Source organism: Ricinus communis, chromosome 7, assembly GCF_019578655.1.
Source record: "Ricinus communis isolate WT05 ecotype wild-type chromosome 7, ASM1957865v1, whole genome shotgun sequence".
Taxonomy (NCBI): Eukaryota; Viridiplantae; Streptophyta; class Magnoliopsida; order Malpighiales; family Euphorbiaceae; genus Ricinus; species Ricinus communis.
In genome coordinates this window covers 8,841,935-8,865,194 of record NC_063262.1, presented here as the reverse complement: position 1 = coordinate 8,865,194, position 23,260 = coordinate 8,841,935, and the positions used below count along the sequence as shown (strand labels likewise).

Here is a 23,260-nt window from a genome sequence, read left to right as displayed (position 1 = left end):
TGATTAAGAAATTATTTATTAGTTAATATAATATTAAAATATAATAAATATGCTAAGATAGAATTAGTATCATTATCTGATTAAAAAATTATTTATTAGTTAATATAATATTAAATACATTTTTTTTAGGATTAGAGTAAATGTTTAATTAAGAATGTAAATTTATTTATCAATAAATTAATAGAAAAAACTATAAAATTACACATAAGTTTGAATCCTATGTGTCAAAAATAGTACACATGTTAAAATAAAAAATTTACGTGTCAAAAATTAAACACGTATGAAAAAAATTTACATCTCAAAAATTAATATATATATATACAACTGGAAAAATAGAAATTAGACTTATATTTTCTTTTATTTGATCGATAACATGTGATATTTAAAATATACTCGTTGCTATGTATTTTTTTGAATTAAAGTTATTTTTTCTAAAAATTAATAGTCATATTAATTAAATGAGATTATAAATGTATTGTTATATAACTTATAATGTTATAAAAGTTTTAATAGCTAGAAATTAAATCCTCAGTGCTGCAAATCTTTTGTTGCTTGTATTGGAGTCACATAAATCTAAAGCAACAGTACACTGGCTATTTTGTCAATTCCTTGCTTTCTTTTCTCAATGAATTACATCTGCTATTCTTTAGTAATTCAAATCTCTTAGTGGCCTTTGTTGTTTTTTGGTGTACATGTTATTCGATATATCACTTGTATTTTTAATTATTTTTTTATTTTACATTTCTATTATTTATAAAAAAGTCATTTCTTTTAGACGTGTAAAAAGTCTTGGAAGGGTATTGAATTTACGTGCATAAAAATTGGACCAAAAATTTAATTTAAATATAGATCTATAGATTTTCCTCTCCGGGCATAAATAGGCTTAGACCTATCAATATTTTTATTTATTTATTTATATTTACCTTACCTTATAACGTTTATTTTTAACTTTGGTCTAACATTCAATTAGTTGTATTATAATGTTATTAAAACAAAATATAAATACACCCCTTTAATAAGTATTTTCCTATACTGAAGTCGACTTAGATATATAAAATAAAGTAGTCTGGTCATACGCTAAGCTTCTTACTTCTTTATCTTCTTCTTCTCCTGTGCTTTGCCGAATTAGATTATTTATGCTACTGTTTGTTGAGTTTTAGGGATTAGAAAATAAATTCTTAAGGCTAGTGCTATCCTTAGCACGCCTCAAAGCTCCATCAAAACTCGTTTTAAACTAACATATATATCTACAGTTAATTTAGAGCGTATCGGACATATGATTTTTATAGGTAATAAAATATTTCTTAAAGAATTTTTTTGCAGCGACACATCTAAAGTTCGAACTCAAAATCTTATAGTTAAATTAGAAAATACCATTACCATTTTATCTACACGCTTTTAAATTTTCATCTAAAGTTCACTTTGTTTGCAGAACTTGCTTTTAATTGGTCACTTGAAAATTACAACCAGACTGGTAAAATGTACAGCTATTGTCCCACAAATTTATTTTCCTTGAGAATATTTGTTCACCGAATTTAGGAATTAATGGTTGAACCATAGAGGAATTGCTCATACTGGATTGTTCAGAGACACTCATTTGTTGTAGCTTATTAGAATATGCATGAATTGGGAACTTTGTAAATCACCAAAAACAAAAAGAAAGAAGAAGATGATATTATTGTGTTTACCATCATGCTTCAATGAAGGGCCAAATATGAAAGAATAGATTCATTCCCTAATCATAGCTATGTAACTGTATAACAAAATAATGAAAGATTATGGCATGTAAAAATAAAGAGGAAATTACATAAACCACACTGTTTCTTTTCTCTTTTACTTTTATACTTTGGATTTTGACTTTTCACTTTTAGGCTCTTTTTTTTAACACTAATATGGTACTATAGATTTCTTTTTTTTTCTATTAGCGCATTTTTTAACTTAATATTCCTCTTTTATGGTTTTTTTTAATCGTATTATCTGATTTTTTTAATTTATTTCTTTCTTTTACTTTTTTTTTTGTTTGAGACTTTCCATTATTGCTCGAAAACTGATAATTAACTTATTCATGCTAATTTTTCTTTTCACTTTTTGGCCTGTGTAAAAAGCTTAAAACCTTTTCTTGATTGTAAGAAAATATTGTTAATTTCAAAGAAAAAATTGATGTTAAGTCTTTAAAAAAGCAAAACCAAATAGCGATGGTGATGGCAAAATTATTGTTTGTTCCATGTTAATTTTATTTTGTCTTGATATTATTTCCATATAGATCAAAAAGATATTGTCATTTAGTATAAAATGTCATTTACATCAGGATTTATGTATATAATATTTTTTTTCCAAACGTCTGTTGATGAAAAAAATATGTATTATGTTCATATTTGTATGAGAAAAAAATAAAAAATGATTTCAAAATCTAAATTGAAAAAATCAGTAACGATCAGATTATGATATACCTAAAATATATTAGTTATGTATTTATTATATATATTTTACTATATATATTAAAATTTATTTTATATTTTATTTTAAAAAAGTTTAATCTATTACTGATTTAATTTTTTATATTTATATTAATATAACAATCAATATATAATGTTTTACTATATATATATATATCAAATAGACCTTTTTAAATTAATTTTTTAGATTTGAAAATATATACTTATTATATACATTTATATACTCATTCTTATTCGCTCCATTTTAGTTTTGATTTGCTTTAACATTATTTTTATGAAATTTGAAAGTTGTTATCCTTTGGTATCAAAATATTTGTTATATCAAAGTTTAAATATCTCATGTTTTTTTTTCAATGTCTATTGTGATAAAGGATAATAATATGTATTGTTTCTATATCGATATATAAAAAAATATAAAAGATAATTTTAAAATTTGGACACAGGAAATTCGATAAGAATTAGAGTATATGATACTTGAAATAAACTTGTTATATACTTAATATATATTATCTACTATATACATTAAAAATTATTTATATTTATATATTCTTTTAGAAAATAATTTTTCTATATAATATATAACTGATGTATTTCCTTTACATATTTATATTCATATATTAGTTAATATACAAAAATTTTATAAGATATATATAAAACACATACAATATAAATATAATTTTACTAAATTTAAAAACATATACTTATGATATATCTATATATACTATTTTATGGGATTTTACAAAATAGATATAATTTTTTAGTTTTTTGTAAATCTATGTTTTGAAATCTAATTTTCATCTTCTAGGACTTTTAAAATTTTAAAAAAATCATATAATAAAGTCATTTTTAAAAATTTTAAATTAAGTAGGTATCATCTTCTCTTAAACATATTTTAAGTTGTAGATTTTATTTGTTTGAATTTGTTATGAATGATTTATATATATTTAGAAATTTATTACCTTAATCTAAATGTGTAAATGTTAGTCTTCTTGTTATCAAAAGAATTTTTAGATATAAGCATATTTGAGTATAAGTTGAATATATTCATAATATACTACAATGATACTCTTTATATACATAGAGTATACTTCAATGATACTTTTTGTATACTCAGATAAACTTGGTGTAAATTATACTCATAATACGGTTAACAATGAGGTTTGGAAAGTAGTTGTCTTTCGCTACGAGAATAAATATTATATCAGAATTTACATATTTCATGTTTTCTTTTCAATGTCCATTGCGGTGAAAAAAATAGATATTATGTTCACATCTATTTTAAAAATATATAAAAGATGATTTAAAATTTGAACGAATAAAATTCAGTAAGCATTAGAGAATTAAATACCTAAAATAAATGTGTTATATACTTAATATATATTATTTACTGTATACTTTTAAAACTGTTTTATATTTTTTAAAAAAATAACTTTTTTATGTAATGTATAATTAATATATTCCTTTTATATACTTAATTCATATAATAGTCAATATACAAAATTTTTACAAAATATAAATCAAATATATAAAATATAAATATAAATTTACTAAATTTTAAAAATATGTACTTATGATATATTTATAGATACTATATAATTATAATCATATTCTATAAATTTATATTGTATAGAATATTATATAATTATAATTTTATTCTATAAAATATTATATAAATTTTTTAATTTTATATTATATAAATAGATAACTAATAACTCTTATATCTTACATAATAACTCTATATTCTATATAGTCCGTTATTATAAAGGTTATTAAATTTTTATATATTTCTATAATAATTATATAACATAAAATATTATAAAGTTATAATGCATAGTTATAATTTGTTATAATATAAAATACTATAAAGTTATAATATATATACATATATATATTTATAGTTTGTTCTGTATAAATAGACTCTAGATAATATATAATACTATTTTTATATTAATAGAATATAAATTAATAAGAAACTAGAACAATGTTAGAAAAAGTAAATGTAATAAAAAATTAAAAATTTTAATAATTTAATAATAAATTTTAAAATTTAAAATATTTAATTCTAAATAATTATTAATGAGATTATTATTAAATTTGTGTGAATTGGTCCTAATTGATGTGAATCAACTGTTGTTAGTATGTTGTTATTTTTGTGTGAGTTTGAATTAGCCATTTTGGAAAAGAAGGAGGCTCGTTTCTTTAACTTCAATCGTATAAAAGTAAAATTCTTTGATTCTAATATTATTTTATTATATTTTAGAGTTGGAGATATCAAAATTAGTTGACTTAGTTTCTTAGGTATTTATGTAAAAACCCCTATAAATATTCATAGGCCGTTTCCTGTATATTTAAAAATTACCCTAAATTATATGTAGTCTGGTCTCAGCCCACTTGTCCCAATTTACTTTTAAGGTATTAGCTAAGAGTTGACCATTCTGATGGAAGTGTCTATCAGAATCCTAATTAGTCATTGATGTTCACAAGCACATTTCACCAATCACAACATGAAATTCTTATACAAACTTATGACAATTTTGTGCCACTTGAAGCTTGTCAAATGAAGAAACTATTGAAAATTCTTGGCCAAATCTACTGCCATAAAGAAATAATCTAAACTTGATTTGTCTTGCTTCCTACATAAGTAAATGAAGAAATTTATTGGTTAGACCATGATTTAATACACCACTTCAGTTCTAAAAGTATTTGGTGGACTCCACATATATCCCTCTTGTGGCCTATGGACTTATGGCCTTAATAAGAAAAATGTATTTTAATTTTGTTTGGAAAGATAAAACTAAAATAAGGGTAAAAAGTTGCTAATTAATAAAAGAGTATGTTCCACTTCCACCACATGTGAGTGGACTGTTTCCAGAATAAGAATAAGTAAAGGAAATATGAATAAGCAAAGAACTAAAAAAATAAATTAAATTAAATTGTGTTACAAAAGCACTGATTTATACATGATTACTAAATTAAATAAAGGCCTAATTACTCAAATTAGATCTTTAATTTTACATTTTGTAACAGTTTTTTCTAATTATTTTAGAGTTTGAAAATCAATATCTATATTTTTAGTTTATTTTTAAAAATAATCTTAAAAGATAATTTTTATAGTTTTATCATAAAAAAGATGATGTGTTAAATTAAATGTGCTTATTCAAAAATTTGAAAGTCAGTAAAGAGTGTTGTTCTAAATTTAACAATGTAGGTATTAAAAACCTTACATATATGTCATTTTTACATTATTTGCAACTAATTGCATCAAACTTTTTTTTGCTTCTAAATCAAGTTTTTTTTTTTTAATTCATAATCTTTTTAATAAGCACAGTCAATTTATAATGTTATTTTTTTCATTAAAAAATTATAAAAACTATCATCGAAAAATATTTTTAAAAATAAAATAAAAATATATTTATTTATTTTTAAACTCTGAAATAACTAGATAAAATTATTAAAAGGTTTGAAATTCAGAATTTAATTAGTAACTAAACTTTTATACCTATGTTTCAACTCCGTACAGCTCAACAGGAAACAAATGAAAAACAAGTTTATAGGTAAGATCAACTTCAGATTATCTACTTTGAGGACAGCAACTTGTACTGGTCTAAGCTTGTTCATTATACTTATTAATATTATTAAATAAAGCTCATCATCATCACCATCATTATTATTAGAGTTAATTATTGAGTATTGAACTCCAGTCTGAAGTAAATTGTCAAAAGTTGATTTCAAAAAAAGACACTAGTTTTTAAGTTGAATAATCATTTATTCAAACGAGTTCTCAGGTTAATAACAGCTTATCAATCTTTTATTTTTCTTTTCCCTGCTGGGTCAGGACAAACTTTTCTTTGAGCTTGTTTTTACAAAGTTGACTTTCAAACCCAATGCAAACCCTGCTAACAGGCTACAATTTACTTGGAAGATGATATTGTCAACGCTTGGAGTTGGTACCAAGTTCAGGATGGTAACTATGAACACCAAAAATCAGGGCTAATGTGCTCACATTCACTGAAAGATGCATTTCCTGCGGAAGAATAAGGTGCAAAAATGGCTACAGGAGCTACTAGAACTTCAGATACACCCTTTTCAAAATGGCTAGAGAAGCTCTAAACTTCAGATATAAAATCACTGGAAACAAGCAGGTTTTCACGACAGCAATTGAAATTCAAGTTCCAGCCTTCACATATATACAGATTATAGAGTAATACAAATATTTAGGAAAGGATTAAAGCTATAAAAAGACTTAAATTCACCTAATCTTATGTTTTATATATTTATATTACATTATTAATATCCTAAATTCTCTAAAATCACTTTTGATTTCAACAAAGTTCTATCTTCAAACATCTTAAACCCTCTTAACTTCCACAAGCCATGCATTCTTCACGATTAGTAAGAGAGCAAACCATCTGAGCCATTTTGGTACCATCATCATCAGCATTCACCTTTGGCTGCTTTTCCTGCATTACATATTTAGAAGATCTTCTTACAATGAAACACAGATATAAAAAGGCAAAAGTTAAAAAAGTTAGTCATTGGTCAATACCTTGAGAAGAGAAGTGTCAACAGTGAACTTTATGGCATCAGCTGCAGCTCGTGATCGTAGATAATACATCCCCGTCTTTAAACCCTTTCATTTTACAAACAGGACAAAAGAATTAGTTTGATGAGTGAAGAATTATAGCAATATATTTAACTTTAGTTGCAATAGAAGAAAGAAAGGGGCAAGAAGTGAAGCATCCAGATAAACTCGGACAAGGATGCATCAAACTTGAGGAACAACTACAATTAGCAATATCTATTTCAAAGAAGGCTATAAATTGTAATTCCCAGCCCTCAGCAACAGTTATCAGTCAATTTGAAGCTGTAAACTCAAGTTCAAAAGTAATAATAGTTTCTACTTCAAACGAAGAAGTAATATTGCTACCACCAGATGAGATGTTGAACCACCTACGTTTCAGCAGGCTATCATGTATATACACTCTGCCTATCCTAATTGTAGAGTATTCAGCAGAGATTAACAGATATTAATTCAATGTTTACCTTAGACCACGCATAAAAGTGCAAGGAAGTCAATTTTCCAAAATTGGGTTGGTCCATATGTATATTAAGGCTCTGACTCTGATCTATATAGCATCCACGATCAACTGCCATATCTACCAAGGTCTTTTGCTTGATCTCCCAAACAGTCCTAAAAGCCATAAAAATTGTCTTAGCCTGAGAATAATAAAGAGATACAAGGGGACAAGAGATCTGAAAGAAAAAAAAAATCGCATATCCATACTTATAAATAAGCTTCAAATCATCAGGAATTTCTGGAATTTTCTGAACAGATCCATCCTCATAAATTATTTTGTTCTTGAGGGTAGGAGACCAAAGACCCATCTCAGTTAAGTCATGAAGAAGATGTTTGTTGACCACAACAAATTCACCGCTGCAGAAAGATAGAGAATCAGAGGAAAACTGAAAACGACCAATCTAACACAGGCTAAAGAGATTAGGATGGCATAGCAAACCTTAAAACCCTGCGACTATAGATGTTGGAAGTATATGGCTCAAAGCACTCATTATTTCCGAGAATCTGACTAGTTGAAGCAGTTGGCATTGGTGCCACAAGAAGTGAGTTTCTCACTCCATTCTTAAATATCATTTCCCTGAGAGCATTCCAGCTCCACCGACTTGATGGAGTCACACCCCACATGTCAGGCTGCAGAATTCCCTGGATAATTCAATGGGCATTCCAAAGTTAGCAAATAACCACTGTACAGTCATTACAATATAGGTTTTCCAAGCAGCATCTGATAACCAAATTTATCATTCCCATTACACCAAATCACTAAAAGTATTGCCACATGGAGAAAATGAGCAATTATTTCACTCAATAGACCATGTGAGCTAAGTGGAAAGTTAGAAATTAAAAGTCAAAAACATATTTTATTGAACATAACAAAGACAAGACACAATGAAAGGTTAATGGCAGCACATTTGTCACTTCATTACACAAACAAATGCAAAACAAAACCCAGCAAAGAATTGCACATTTACATACTTAAAAGTGGGACAGTTTGAGGACACTTGTCTTACCTTGCTCACAGGGCTTCCATCATATGTTTCGTAAGGGCCATCTCTTCCAGCTATCTCAGAAGATGCTTTCAGAGCATGATAATAAATAGTTTCAAATATCTCCTTGTTCAGTTGTTGAGCCTAAAATTAATTTCCACAATTGTCAAACCACATAATTAATTCAAGCTATAGTTTAAATAAATGAGTCAAAGTAAGTTTACCTCTGGTGAATCAAATGCCATCCCAAGTAAGATGAAGGCATCTGCAAGACCCTGAACCCCAATGCCAATTGGCCTGTGTCGAAAATTTGACCTTTTTGCATTTTCAACAGGGTAGTAATTAACATCAATTATTTTGTTAAGATTGCAAGTAACTACTTCTGTAACCTGTCACAAATACATAAAGAAAATGAAGTTACAAGCCAAACTTATTAGGGAAGCACCAATTTTCACAATGCAATGACAGTAAAGGCATAAATATGCCATACAATATGCTACTAACAGTGTAACACAAACCTCTGCAAGTTTGTCAAAGTCAAAATATCTATTCTTAGAACCTCTACTTCCAACAACCTTAGATGGATGAGACTCCATTGGAACCCCCTGAAACAAAAAATGGAGCAACATTGAAGCAAAATAAACAAGACAGAACAAAAATATTTCTTGAATCAGTTCAAGCTGTGCCTCACCTTTTCTCTCACGAATCGTGGCAAGGCAATAGATGCCAGATTGCAGACAGCAGTTTCTGTTGGACTTGTATATTCAATAATCTCGGTACACAGATTTGAAGATTTTATAGTGCCCAGATTCTGCTGGTTGCTTTTTCTATTGGAAGTGTCCTGTGAGAAACAAAGATAGTATAAGCAAACTCAAACAGTACAATGCAAACCAAACAAGAAAAAATAAAAACAAAATATTAAATGTAACATGCTTGTAGGCACCTTAAACACCATATAAGGAGTCCCAGTTTCAATCTGGGATTTCAAAATTTCAAACCATAGGTTCTGTGCTTGGACAACCTTCTTTGCCTTGCCCTAGGTATCAAATATCAGCTATTTAGTAACCAAAATCCAGTGAAAAAGAAAAGAAATACATTTGCATTCAAAAAATCATTTTAAAAACTTAGATATTAATTCACCTCTCTCTCATATTGGGTGTAAAGTCTCTCAAATTCTTCACCCCAACAATCTGCCAGACCTGGAGCCTCATTAGGGCAAAACACTGACCATTGCCCATTACTTTGAACTCTTTCCATAAACAGATCAGGCACCCAAAGTGCATAGAATAAATCCCGAGCCCGGTGCTCCTCCTGAAAAGACAAAATATTACATTCTTGATCTTAATAGCCCAATATTTTTTAAGAACCTAACAAAGTAGCAACAAAGAATCTTCTACTTTTTCAACCATACCTTCCCATGGTTCTTCCTAAGATCCAAAAATTCAAATATGTCTGCATGCCATGGTTCCAAGTACACAGCAAAAGCACCTACAGCATTGTAAGTAATGATTTATAAAGAACATCATTAATTGCCACATAATTGACTAATATAGAACAAGGCATAATCATCATACCTTTCCTCTTGCCTCCTCCTTGATCAACATAGCGGGCAGTATCATTGAACACCCTCAACATTGGAACAATACCATTAGATGTCCCATTTGTTCCTCGAATATAGCTGCCTGTGGCACGAATATTGTGAATAGAGACACCAATTCCTCCAGCTGATTTGCTGATAACAGCACACTCCTTTAGAGTATCATAAATGCCTTCAATACTATCATCTTTCATGCACACCAAAAAGCAGCTACTCAACTGCCAAAATGAACCAACAAAAAAATACAAGGTAAATGCAGAGACTAAGATAAAAACCCAAAGTATTTAGCCAATTTTCACTAAGAGCATATTTCTTTAGTACGAGATTCAATGAGAAAAACAAATTGACATAAAACATACTTGAGGCCTTGGTGTTCCAGCATTGAACAGAGTGGGAGAAGCATGAGTGAACCACCGCTGAGACATCAAGTGGTAGGTTTTGATAACTGAATCAATATCATCCTTATGAATTCCAACAGCAACCCTCATCAGCATGTGTTGAGGCCTTTCTACAACCTTCCCTTGGACTTTTAAGAGGTAGGACCTCTCCAGAGTCTTGAACCCAAAGTAATCATAGTCAAAATCCCGGTCATAAATTATCTCACTGTCCAGACGAGCAGCATTCTGAAGCAAATAAAATACTGTTAATAGTAATTCAAAAGTCATGTCATAGACTAAACATCATCAAAATAGCAGATAAATCTATCTCCAGTAACAGTAAGGAGGACCCCTGTGTGTCCCTGTAAATAGAGAATGACTATTAGTAATTGGCGTATTCCCCTTTATCAATTGGTTTACTAGAATATTAATTCCTACTGTTACACAAGTCAACATGCATCAGGCATCTAGTAAATAAACAAATAATTTTCAAATTAAAATTACAACCACTTCCAAACACAGTTGACGTGCATCATTCAGCTAGTAACTAATTGCACGATGAATTTATACAATAAAAATTACAACTTTTGAATCAGAAATCAAACTGTTTCTTTACTGGAAAATGTAAACCAATAGCACAGTTGTAAAAGCAGCAAAAATGCATCAGAAGCATCAAATGCTCCTATTTGATGAAATTTCTTTTGGGCAAGGCATTTATTGAATTATAAATTCTTACAGACACCGAGCAGACCAAAACAACCATATAATAGAGAAGAAAGAACAAATATCATAATGCAAATTGACACAATACCTTCATAATAATATTATAAACATCATCAGCAATTAAAGGTGCCTTTAGCCCAGATCGCTCATTGAAATGATTATACATGACTTTGATCCTGCAAAAACAACAACCAACTCAGATCCGACACATTTCCTTTTTCTTCTTTTTTTACTAAACCAAGTTCATGACTTAAATAACTTGACAGCATTTTTCTCAAACTTCAAAAGAACTTACGTCTCTGAAAATGATTTCTTAGTGTTCTTGTGCAGATTTGAGACAACAATTCTTGCAGCCAACTGCATTGAAAATAAATAAATAACAGTTGTGAATAAACCAAACATATAAATCACATTCCTCAAATCATTATACAAGCACAAAGCTCAAGGATTAAAATAAATAAGTAAATCATAAGTGGAAAACTCAATTCTTAGTGATCCCAGAAGTACACATCTTATAATAATTAAACTTATCACATAAAACCAAAATTTTCAATTAACAAATCCATTACGTGCATATTAAATTATAACCCGATTTAACAAAGCAAAAGGATCCGCATAATAAAACAATCATAAATCAAGAAGCAAAATAAAACCCAAAAGAACAAACTTACAGAGGCATAATCAGGATGATTAGCAGTCATAGCAGCGGCAGTTTCAGCAGCCAATTCATCAAGTTGACTAGTCGTAACACCCTTGTAAACACCAGCACAAACCTTTTGCGAAACCAATACTGGGTCACAGTGATCCATGCTCAACCCATAACTCAATTTCTTTAATCTCGCAGTTATCTTGTCAAAGTGAACCGTTTCTTGTCTCCCATCTCTCTTCACCACGTACATTTTATTTTTTTATTTTATTTCTTTTGGATGACTCTCTGAGGACTTCTGTCAAACAGGTTTAAGGGTTTGCGACACAGAGAGGCATAGCAGAGCTAGAGAGTTATATAAAGAGAAAGGGGGGAAGTGAGTCAGGTTTTTAAATTTAATAACTTTTTAGAATGTAGGGCTTTTTGCAGTTCAATTCCCTCTAAGCCGGAATTTTAGGGATTTGAAATCCCGCGCCAAAAATTGCGGAAAGGAGCGTATAATTTTAGGGTCAATAGTGGAAAGTAGGCTGGCGCCTGGCGGGTTAAAATTTAAGAGAGATATGAGTTCTTATGTTTGGGCTGCTTAATTTTCAAAAACAAAAATTGACAAATTTGGAATCTAAAGGGATTGTGGGGACAGAAAATGTGAGAAGAGTGAGTTTTGGCATTGGCGCCTTCCCTTTGGCGCCGTTTGTGGAGTGGGTGTTTTGTGATTTATTTTTGGAAGCATTTACGTAAATGTATTTGAATTTTATTATTTTCTTCATTTTTTCTTTCTTTTTCTGGTTTTGAATTCGCATTTTAATGGGCATTTATTAACGAAATAAACATTCACCGAATATTCATATTAATAATACATGAATATTCATATTTAAATTTACGGTTATTTTATAATAAAAAATAAATTAATTTTAAAATTAACTAAATACTTATATATAACATATTTATAAATTCTAATAAATGCAAATATTTAAGAATTTCAAGAATTGTATAAAATTATTATATGGTATGTTAAATTTATAAACCAATAATTTATTAATGAAACAAGCATTTACAAAATATTCATATTTCTAATACCTCCAGCCCACCATTGAGTTGGTGAACTATATTTATATAAAACTAGTTTTTCTGAATATTTTGAACTCATCATTATTTATAATAAAAATAAATTAATTTTTAAAGTAACTAATATTTATAAATCTATATAACATACTTAAAAATTCTAATAGAATAAAAATTTCAAAAATTGTATCAAAATATTAAATTATATAAAAAAATTAATAGTAAACACATATATTATACATGGTATGTTAAATTCATAACCAATAAATTAATATTGAAAATGTAAAATTGATTACATAAATAAAAACTATTAGTATTTATTATGAAAAATATAATTTTTCAACTATTGTAAACAAACATTCTCATCTTTTTATACTTTTAGTCTAACATAAATTAGGATAAGAGAATATATTCTAACTATTATAACCATTGTAAACTAGAAATTGGATAACATAAATTAATATATTCTTTTGTACTTATAGAAATATAAATTCAAAAATGTTTTGAATAATTTTAATTATGAAAAAAAGTACGTAAATATTAAATATCTAAATTTTTATTTAATTTTTCTTTTAAGCAAATAATTTATATTCTAATATGGATGATTATAAATTAATATACGACTAATAAATCATATTTGCAATCAACTGAATTATATATTGTAATTAAATTATAATTAATTTAATATAAATAAGTAAAACAACTTTAAATATCATCTAATCTTTTTATTTTTATTTGCTAGCATATGTTAAAACTGCCTTTGACTTGTTAAAACATAATAATAAATCTAATCATTTTGGTCAGGATAATTCCGGCTAAGCACCATTGCATATAGCAATGTCATGTTAATATCATATTAGACTGCTTATTATTTTACTTATTATTATAGTTAAATAAAATTATAACCATTAAAAGATTTTATTTAATTTGAATAGTTTAGGATTGAAGTATATTTCTTGAAAAGAAATACCATAGAAATTGCAATAACTTAATATAAAATATCGGTTGGGCTTTAAAATCTTGAAATTTGGATTTTAGTTTTGACAAATTTTAGGAGTTGCTTGGTTGGTGGAAAAATAGGGTGGAAAGCAAAGTGGAAACTTGTGATTTGCATTGTTAGTGAAAAATTAGTGTAGAATCGGAATGGGATTTTATCCCATTAACGGGAATTATCTATTTTCCCTCCTATTAAAGAATAATATTAGAATCAAGTCAAACTAATTATAAATAATTAAATAAGTAAAATATGTCATTTATATAAATATTATTTTCTAATTATAATTAAGTATTATTATTGGTGTCAACAATAAATGAATTCGATTATCATTCTATGAGCGGAAATTTTAGGCGTGCATCCAAGTGTCTTTAGCGACTATGATACTGCAAGGTTTTTCAACCTAATCGGGAACATGCTAATTAGTTACTGAGACTAGCATGGAAATGGAAGTCTGGGTAATCACCGGGACATTTTTACTAATGAGTGGCATTTCTCATATTTTAAAAGAAAGCTTACGCCAAATTGATTCAAAAGCCAACTTTATTATTTGTGTATATTAGTCTGTAATTTTATTATTTACCAAAGTATTCCTTATAAACACAAGCAGTGCATACACAGATCAAATAACACATATAATTTACCTAAGTCTACCCATTTTATTGAAGGCCATCTCGTATTAAGATTGTTAGTCTATTTCAGTAATTAATTATGTAGAAAGCCCTCTTAGTATAGCCCAAATACACATTATGTTTTTTTATTTTCGACCTTTGTGGTCTAATGGATCACTTATTATGACAATGCCTATTTATTATGAACCTAATTCTAATAAAGCTCAATCCTAACTAAGACATGCCAAGGCCCACTAAGTCTATTTCAATTTTAGAATTTAAGCCCAGTTAATGTTGGTTAGCCTATCGAACTACAATGTTATGTAGGGTCCAATTTAACCCTAAGTCTATATGGTCTGTTTTAATTAATTAATCACATAACACGTGTTTAATCATACAGTAAGCAAAAAATGAACAAAATAAGATGCAGCAAAATAAACTTAACTATTACAACTAGCCTTCAACTAAAACTGTAAAGGAAAAGACCTAAAGATTTAATACAGTATACATAATACATCAAAAGTCGACAAAAAGCTAAAAATTGAGACAAAATGTTGCATAGTTGATTGGCATTAGGCATAGAGTCGGTCGACTCTAGGGTTTCCAGGCAGGTTTGTTTGATTCGTCAGTATATTCATCGCATCCCGAGAGCCGATTTTCACATTGCGCAGAGAGTAAACATCAATTATATATGAATGAAATAAAAAAATAAAATAGAAATCACAAAAGATAATCGATTGAATCAAAAGTCCTAAAACTAATACAAAACCCTAGAAAATAAATAAATAAAAAGTAAATAAAGATATCATATTAATCATATTTAATTACTGAATCATAATCTAGTCATTAATCTTATTCATTTGTCTAATCAGATTCAAAATCCTAGTGTTTTTATTATCATATTTCAAAATCCAATTAACTAATAATATACATATCCATAAGAAACCTTAATATATCATATTAATCATAAAAAATAATAAGAAAAATAATAACCCTAATCATGTTTCTAAAAAAAATAAAAAAATGACAAAGAAGCCAGTTTAGGATGATGATGGATACATATTTGAAGGAACCCTCTAGTTGTCACCGTAGTTGATGGTTATGCGAGTCTCGGGTGATGAGGATGCAGTTGAATCGAAAACAGATTGGAAATCCAGTGCTGGAGTGATGTTGAGAAAACTTATATCGATTAAAAAAATGTTTCTAAAAAAGAATGCTCTTTCTTGAATAGCCTTCTTTCTTAGTGATCTAGATCTTCTACCTAATGATGAACGAAAAAAATTTCTCTCAAATTAGCTTTTATTATTTTCTTTCTTCTTCTCTTTGTTGATTCTTGTTATCTCTTTGAATTCCTCCAAAATTCTAAATACCTCTTTCTATTTATAGAGGTAGGGTTTCAAAGAAAACCCTAAAAGAAACGATAATCTCTATTATTTTTTAAAAATAAATTGAAAAAAATCCAAATTTAGTTCTTTAAATTTAAATAATTATCATTAAAAATCCATGATTATCGTCAAAAACCTTATAGAATTTATATTTGGATATAAAATCATCAAGAAAAATAACGCTAAAGTGAAACAGCCTTAATCGGTACTGCATAGAGCCAATTGGCTCTATATAAAGAAAGTTTAAGAAAAATTTTCAATTAGATCTCTAAATTTGTAAAATTCATTGTTTTGACCCCTAAAATTTATTTTTCTTAAAAATTAGAGCATCCCCCTCCACTATCGGGGCTTTGTTCCTTGGAACGCTCGGGAGGTTGACCAGATGGCTCGAGCCTTTTTAGTGTACCTCTTCAGTGTAACATTGTTCAGTGACTCGAAGAACTCATTGAGCTTCCGTTATTTGGCCACGCTACAGGATCTAGACTAGGTCTCCTCCTATAACTTGGGATCTGCGGCTCTCGCATATTTGTATCATCAGATGGATGTTACAGTCCAAGGCAGCAAGAGGATCTGCGGTTTCTAGCACGCGATCCATGTAAGTTATGCTCTAACTTCTTTTCCTTAGTTTCTTTTATAAATATAGTGATTGATGACTCTTATTCTTCAGGTTTGGGCTTTGGAGATCGGCCTTTTGATGGGCTCACAACCCATCTGCATTTTGCTGGCTTTCCTTCGCTTAAGTCGTTGGGGCTCGAGCAGGACCATTACCTTATAGTGGGCTCAGGTTCACGTGCATTGCATGTGGATCAACAACTAGATCTAAGATAGGGTAAATACAATTCATTAATCATATTCATGCTTCATTTATATCGTTACTTACCCTTTTTGGTTTTCTAGATTCGAGGCGATTGGCTGGGGGAGCGTAGCCAGTGGGAGCCCTACATGCTACCTGTGGCTGACCTCGAGTAAAGGAGGATCCTGCTAACCCGCTTATCGGGTCTAGTACTTAGGATAAAGGATCTATGGTTAAGAGCAAGGCCCCAGTAGGCGCTAAGTCCCATTATCCCCTCATCTTTCCATGTTCTGGACAACAGATCTTGCTGGGAGGAGTTAGCGAAGTGCTTGACGTGGTATGATGAGCTTGAGGATCTCACCATCCGATCTTGGCGGACAGACTATACTTCATTTATCCCTTAGCTGTTGGGGGTCGTGCCTTTAGGCGACGGCACTATAGCTTAGGTATTTTTCTAGATTCATTTAGAATTTTCCTTTTTTTTATGTCATGTTTTCTTAATCATTTATTTACAGTTCATCCACCAGGCTCCTACTGTTAATGATGCCAATTAAACTTTGTCAAGTACTGGGATGTCATGAATTTCAAAGAATCGTTGAGCTCTGCATAACTAGTTGGTAGAATCTTTCCCCCTTCAAATTGAGGAAAGCCTAATTTTACCATTTTTGGAGCAAAGTTACTAATACTGGTAATTTATTGGGATCCATTATTGTTGCCAGGATGTCCTTCATGAGCTTGATTACGAGTAGACGAATTCTTACTTGCTTTAACAACAGTTTGAATTTTCATTTAATCCATTCGAATTGTTAATTAATTAACTGATCAATTATTTAACTCATCATTTATTTTTAAGAAAGAAAAAGAGACTCGCACTTTGGTATAAAGTGGCTTACTGCAGGCTTTTCTTTACCTATTTTGTGGTTAATAAATTAGGAGGGAAACATAAGAGACAAGAAAATTGGTTGCTTCGAGGGAACCAAACCTCCTCTAAGAAATAAAAGTAAAATTGGGTAAAAGATGACTCCCATTTTCATTCTTTTGACTTAAATAGCCAATATTACAATTGTCAAGCTAATAACTAGGAGAAAAACAAGTGGCTTATTGATGAAATCAAGGCTGATCCTTTACCACCAAGCAAGCCAATAATGAATCCATTGAAGTATGAGGGTCCAATCACATGAGCTAGAAGTAAGAGATTCAAGGCTGTCTTGTGTGCTTTCATGGTCCACGTGATAAATAAGATGCATTCAAGAAGCAAGGATAACGAGTTGGACTTAGAAGATCAAGATTCAACTTTGATTAATTGTATTTCATTCATGAATTAAAGCCCAACGTAAAGACATGAAGATCAACTCTGATTTATGTTGAATTCAAGCCCAAACGTAAAACCCAAGTTCAAGGTTGAATATTCAAAATTAAAATTCAAGTCAAACTAGGAGTTTTCTTTTAACAAGTCCAAGTTAAAATAGGAGTTTTCTTTTCTTTTACTTCAAGTTTTATTTATTTAGGAATCTTGGCCACATATCCTAGTCATTCTAGGATTAGGATTATTATGTTTTAAACTCTATAAATAGAGCTATGTAATTCGAAATATATATATCTTTGATTGAATAGAAAACCTTGTTTTTGCTTAAAGAGTTTCTTTAAGTGTTCTTGAGATTAAAACTTATTGTTTAGTTTTTGATTTCACTTCTACCTTAATTTAATTCTATTAACTTGTTAGTTTCTAGGATTAATTAAGTTCATCCGATTATAGCTATTGATCTTATTTCTTTATAAATAAGGGTGATAGTTCCGCAAATATCTTTTGGCAAACCTTATAAGTATCGATCTTGGCGTGTATCCTTCTCTTCCTTAGAAGGTTTACATCATTTAGTATCAGAGCTAGCTTACAAGGTTTGGTTACGTATCCTATTTGTTATCTTCGTTGTTCTTCTACTCACATACTCTTTTGTTTGGTTAAAGTCTTCGAGACGTTCTAGATAAATTGGTTTGTGATATCTTTATCTTGTTATTTCGTTTTCTTTAATTTGCTTGATCAAAGTCTTCGAGATGTTTCAATCAAATTAAGCTCTATGTATTTTCTTGTTTGGTTATAAAAAATAATAATTATATGTGGATCTGGATTATTGATCCGAAGTGAGGCTTAAAAAAAGAAAAAAGAAAAGAAAAGAAAGAGTATAGAAAGCAAGATATGAAGCTGATTCAAAAAAAAGATTGACTTGGTCAAAGTCAAAATCCAAAGAAAATCAGGTTTGAAGATATTACATAACCTTCTCTTTTCAATTCCTTTTCCGATTCTACTTTTCTTTAATTGTTTCCTATTCGAATTCTTATATTCCTCTTTATCATTCCATTATTTTTTATTTCTTCTACTTCCATCCTTATTCTTAGTTTGTTATCTTATTCATCTTTAGTTTAATTAATTTGTGTTCTAACTTGTTAATTGTGTTTTATTAAGTTGGTTGTGATTTTAACTTTTACAATTTGAGTTAATTCTGAAGGGTACAAAGACAAACTCTTTACTTGATTGAGTGCAAACACGTGAGGGAGAAACCAATCTTCTTGAAACCATGTCTAATCAGTCTTCTTCCAAAAATTCTGATCATAGAATTCTAGATATAAGAGCATTCATGGAGGCTATAAACTCTAAACTTGAACAACAAAGGCTTGATAGCGAAAATAGGTATGCTGAAATGATGGATGAACTAATAAAAATCAAATCTGAATCGAGAGGTAGGAGCTTTCGAGATGAGGAAAATATGTCTAGAGCGAGGAGAGGAACATGGAGAGATGAAGAAGAATGGGGAGATAGAACCGAAAATCACCATGGGAGAAATAAGGTAGATTCATACTTGAGTAGTATTAAGCTTACAATTCCTTCCTTCCAAGGTAAGAGTGATCCTGGGTTATATCTAGAGTGGGAAAAGAAGGTTGAGAGAGTATTTCAATGCCATAACTATAGTGAGGAGAAGAAAGTAAAATTGACCGTAGTTGAATTCACCCATTATTGCCGCAATTTGGTGGGATCAACTAGTGAGTAATAGGCGTAGGAATGGTGAGAGGGAGATCCAAACATGGGCTGAAGTGAAACGAATAATGAGAAAACGCTTTGTTCCTTCTCATTACTATAGAGAGTTGTATAATAAGCTACAAAGTTTGGTATAAGGGGGAAAGAATGTAGAGGAATATTATCAAGATATAGAGATTGCGTTGATTATGGCCAATATAGAAGAGGATAGGGAGGCTACTATGACTCAAGTTTTGCATGGTCTTAACAAAGATATTGCTAATCTTGTTGAATTGCAGCATTATGTAGAGATGGAAGACATGCTATACATGGCAATCAAGATAGAGCGGCAATTGAAGTAAAAGAGCAAGAACTCCTCTTCAACAAATTCTAATTGGAAAGGTCCAAATTCTGCCCAAAACAAAGGAAATGAAGTGTCTAAAGATAATAAAATCGAAACAAAAGGGGATCAAAGCAATAAAGGCCGAACTCAAGTAGGCAAGCCCAAAAAGATCCAATGCTTCAAATGCTTAGGCTATGGACATATCTCTTCTCAATGTCCAAACAAACGCACTTTAGCATTAAAAGGAGGCGAAGTATGCTAATGAAGAAGAAAGTGGAGCTGAAAGTGATGAAGATTCAATGCCGAATTGGAAGATTGCTATTCTGATGATGGAGCTAAGCAAGAGGGGAATTCAGGTGAGCTATTTGGACTCACCATTAGATCCTTGAACGTGCAACAAGGGGCTGATGATTAAAGTCAAAGAGAGAACATCTTCCATACACACTGTTTGGTAAGAAAAACTCCTTGTGTTTTAATTATTGATAGTGGTAGTTGCATTAACATTGCTAACACAATGATGGGGGATCGATTGAAACTTCCAACAACCAAACATCCAAAACTATATACTCTTTAATGGTTGAATGATTCGGGAGGTATCAAGGTTACAAAGCAAGTTAGGGTGTCATTTGGTGTGCAAAAGTTTCAAGATGAAGTATTGTGTGATGTGATCCCAATGCAAGTTTGTCATCTACTTTTGGGAAGGCCATGGTTGTTTGATAGAGATGTCATCTGCAATGGGCGTTCAAATTGCTATTGTCTTACACTTCACAACAAACTTTATACTCTTACACCTTTAAGTCCAAAGATTGTTAATGAAGACCAATGTATAATGAAACTTAAAGTTGCTGCCTATAAAAAAAGAGAGAGAGAGAGAGAGAGAGTGCACGTGAAAAAGAAAAGGTGCACAAGCAAAAGGAGAGCTGTATGGAAAACCATGAGGGGTATGAGAAAAGAGAGGAAAAGGGAGAGAAAGAGAGTTTGTGCAAAAAGAAAACATTGAGTTGTGAGGCGCAAGAAAAAGGTGAGTTGAGTGCACAAGAGAGAAAAGTGAGCTTTGTGGCAAGAGAGAGGGATGTGAGAAAAGCTTTAATGTCATAAAAACAAATACTTGTGCTTGTTTATAAAGAAAGTCTTCTAACCACTAACGATCTTAATGTTTCTTCGCCTTCAAGTTTCAAGTCTCTTTTGCAGGAGTTTGAGGACGTGTTTTTCGATGAAATTCCAAGTGGGTTACCACCCATTCGTGGAATTGAGCACCAAATTGACTTTGTTCCCGATTTTACCATACCCAATAGGCCGGCATATAGAGCAAATCCCGAGGAAACCAAAGAACTACAACACCAAGTGGAAGAACTTCTTAATAAAGGTATTGAAGCTGTTCTAATGCAAGATAGAAAGCCAATAGCCTATTTTAGCGAAAAGTTGAATGGAGCAAGCCTGAAGTATCCAACTTATGACAAGGAACTCTATGCACTTGTTAGAGCTTTAGAAGTATGGCAACATTACTTGCTGCCCAAAGAGTTTGTGATCCACACCGATCATGAATCCTTGAAGTACTTAAAGGGTCAAAACAAGCTGAATAGAAGACATGCTAAATGGAGTGAGTTTATTAAAGCATTTCCTTATGTCATCAAGTACAAGCAAGGTAAAGATAATATAGTGGTCGATGCTTTATCTAGAAGGTATACTTTACTTGCTGTTTTAGATGCCAAATTACTAGGTTTTGAACAAATAAAAGACTTATAACATGATGATAGTAATTTCGGCAAAGTGTATAAGGCATGTGAACAAGGTGCATTTGATAAGTATTATAGGCATGATGGTTTTCTTTTCTTTGAAAAACGTTTATGCATTCCTTCTTGTTCTATGCGTGATTTACTTGTGAAAGAAGCACATGAGGGTGGTTTGATGGAACACTTTGGTGTTCAAAAGACTTTAGATATATTGCATGATCACTTTTATTGGCCTTGCATGAAAAAGGATGTTATGCGATTTTGTGCAAATTGTATTGTGTGCAAACATGCTAAGTCTAAACTTCAACCACATGGTTTATATATGCCTCTCCCTATACCTAGTTCACCTTGGGTTGATATTTCTATGGATTTTGTACTTCGATTACCTAGAATTAGGCATGGGCATGATAGCATATTTGTTGTTGTTGATAGGTTTTCAAAGATGGCACATTTTATAGCTTGTAAGAAAACTAATGATGCACAACATATTGCTGATCTATTCTTTAGAGAGGTAGTGCGTTTACATGGTATGCCACGCACCATAGTTAGTGATAGGGATACTAAGTTTTTGAGCTACTTTTGGAAGACTTTATGGGGTAAGTTAGGTACATGCTTGTTATTTTCAATAACTTGTCACCCAAAAACCGATGGTCAAACTGAAGTAGTAAATAGAACATTATCACAACTATTACGCACCATGGTAAAACGCAACATTAAGAGTTGAGAAGATTGCTTGCCGCATGTAGAATTTGCTTATAATAGAACCATGCATTCTTCAACTAAATTCTGCCCTTTTGAAATTGTCTATGGGTTTGTACCTTTGAGTCTTTTAGATCTGATTGCTTTACCTTTAAAGGAACAAACTAACCTTGATGGCAAGAAAAAGGTCGAATATGTGCTTAAATTGCATGAACAGGTTCGAATTAATCTAGAGCACAAGAATGAAGCAAATGCTAAACACGCCAACAAAGGAAGAAAAGAGGTGATCTTTGAACCCGGAGATTGGGTGTGGATATACATGTGCAAAGAAAGATTTCCAAACCAAAGAAAAAGCAAGTTGATGCCAAAGAGAGATGGACCTTTTCAAGTGTTGGAACGCATCAACAATAATGCTTACAAGATTGACTTGCCCAGTGAGTATGGAGTTAGTGCTACATTTAATGTTGTTTATTTATCTCCATATTATTTTGATGAAAGTCTTGATTCAAGGACGAATCCTTTCGAGGAGGGAGGGGATGATGAAATCAAGGCTGATCCTTTACCACCAAGCAAGCAATGAATGGATCCATTGAAGTATGAGGGTCCAATCACACGAGCTAGAAGTAAGAGATTCAAGGCTGCCTTGTGTTCTTTCATGGTCCCGTGATAGATAAGATGCATTCAAGAAGCAAGGATAGCGAGTTGGACTTAAAATATCAAGATTCAACTTTGATTAATTGTATTTCATTCATGGATTAAAGCCCAACGTAA

General features: G+C 30.5%; 1 protein-coding gene across 1 annotated transcript; it reads right to left on the bottom strand.

The window, feature by feature from the left end:
* Nucleotides 1-6,614: 6,614 nt before the first annotated feature.
* On the bottom strand, nucleotides 6,615-12,559 carry LOC8262003 (ribonucleoside-diphosphate reductase large subunit). Its single transcript, XM_048377159.1, has 17 exons — nucleotides 11,885-12,559; nucleotides 11,509-11,570; nucleotides 11,302-11,389; nucleotides 10,473-10,736; nucleotides 10,091-10,331; nucleotides 9,928-10,004; nucleotides 9,657-9,827; nucleotides 9,460-9,552; nucleotides 9,208-9,357; nucleotides 9,035-9,121; nucleotides 8,741-8,905; nucleotides 8,541-8,660; nucleotides 7,973-8,175; nucleotides 7,741-7,890; nucleotides 7,500-7,647; nucleotides 7,003-7,086; nucleotides 6,615-6,916 (listed from the first exon to the last, which is right to left on the bottom strand). Exons 1-17 carry the CDS (start codon nucleotides 12,110-12,112, stop codon nucleotides 6,815-6,817), a joined length of 2,433 nt encoding a protein of 810 aa, XP_048233116.1. The 5' UTR covers nucleotides 12,113-12,559; the 3' UTR covers nucleotides 6,615-6,814.
* Nucleotides 12,560-23,260: the final 10,701 nt, after the last annotated feature.

Excerpts from the sequence above, each read along its gene's own strand:
- LOC8262003 (XM_048377159.1), bottom strand. The coding sequence starts at position 12,112 with ATGTACGTGGTGAAGAGAGATGGGAGACAAGAAACGGTTCACTTTGAC. Across the intron at positions 7,648-7,740 it reads GATTTGAAGCTTATTTATAA|GACTGTTTGGGAGATCAAGC; the intron begins GTATGGATATGC and ends TATGGCTTTTAG. Across the intron at positions 6,917-7,002 it reads TTGACACTTCTCTTCTCAAG|GAAAAGCAGCCAAAGGTGAA; the intron begins GTATTGACCAAT and ends TATGTAATGCAG.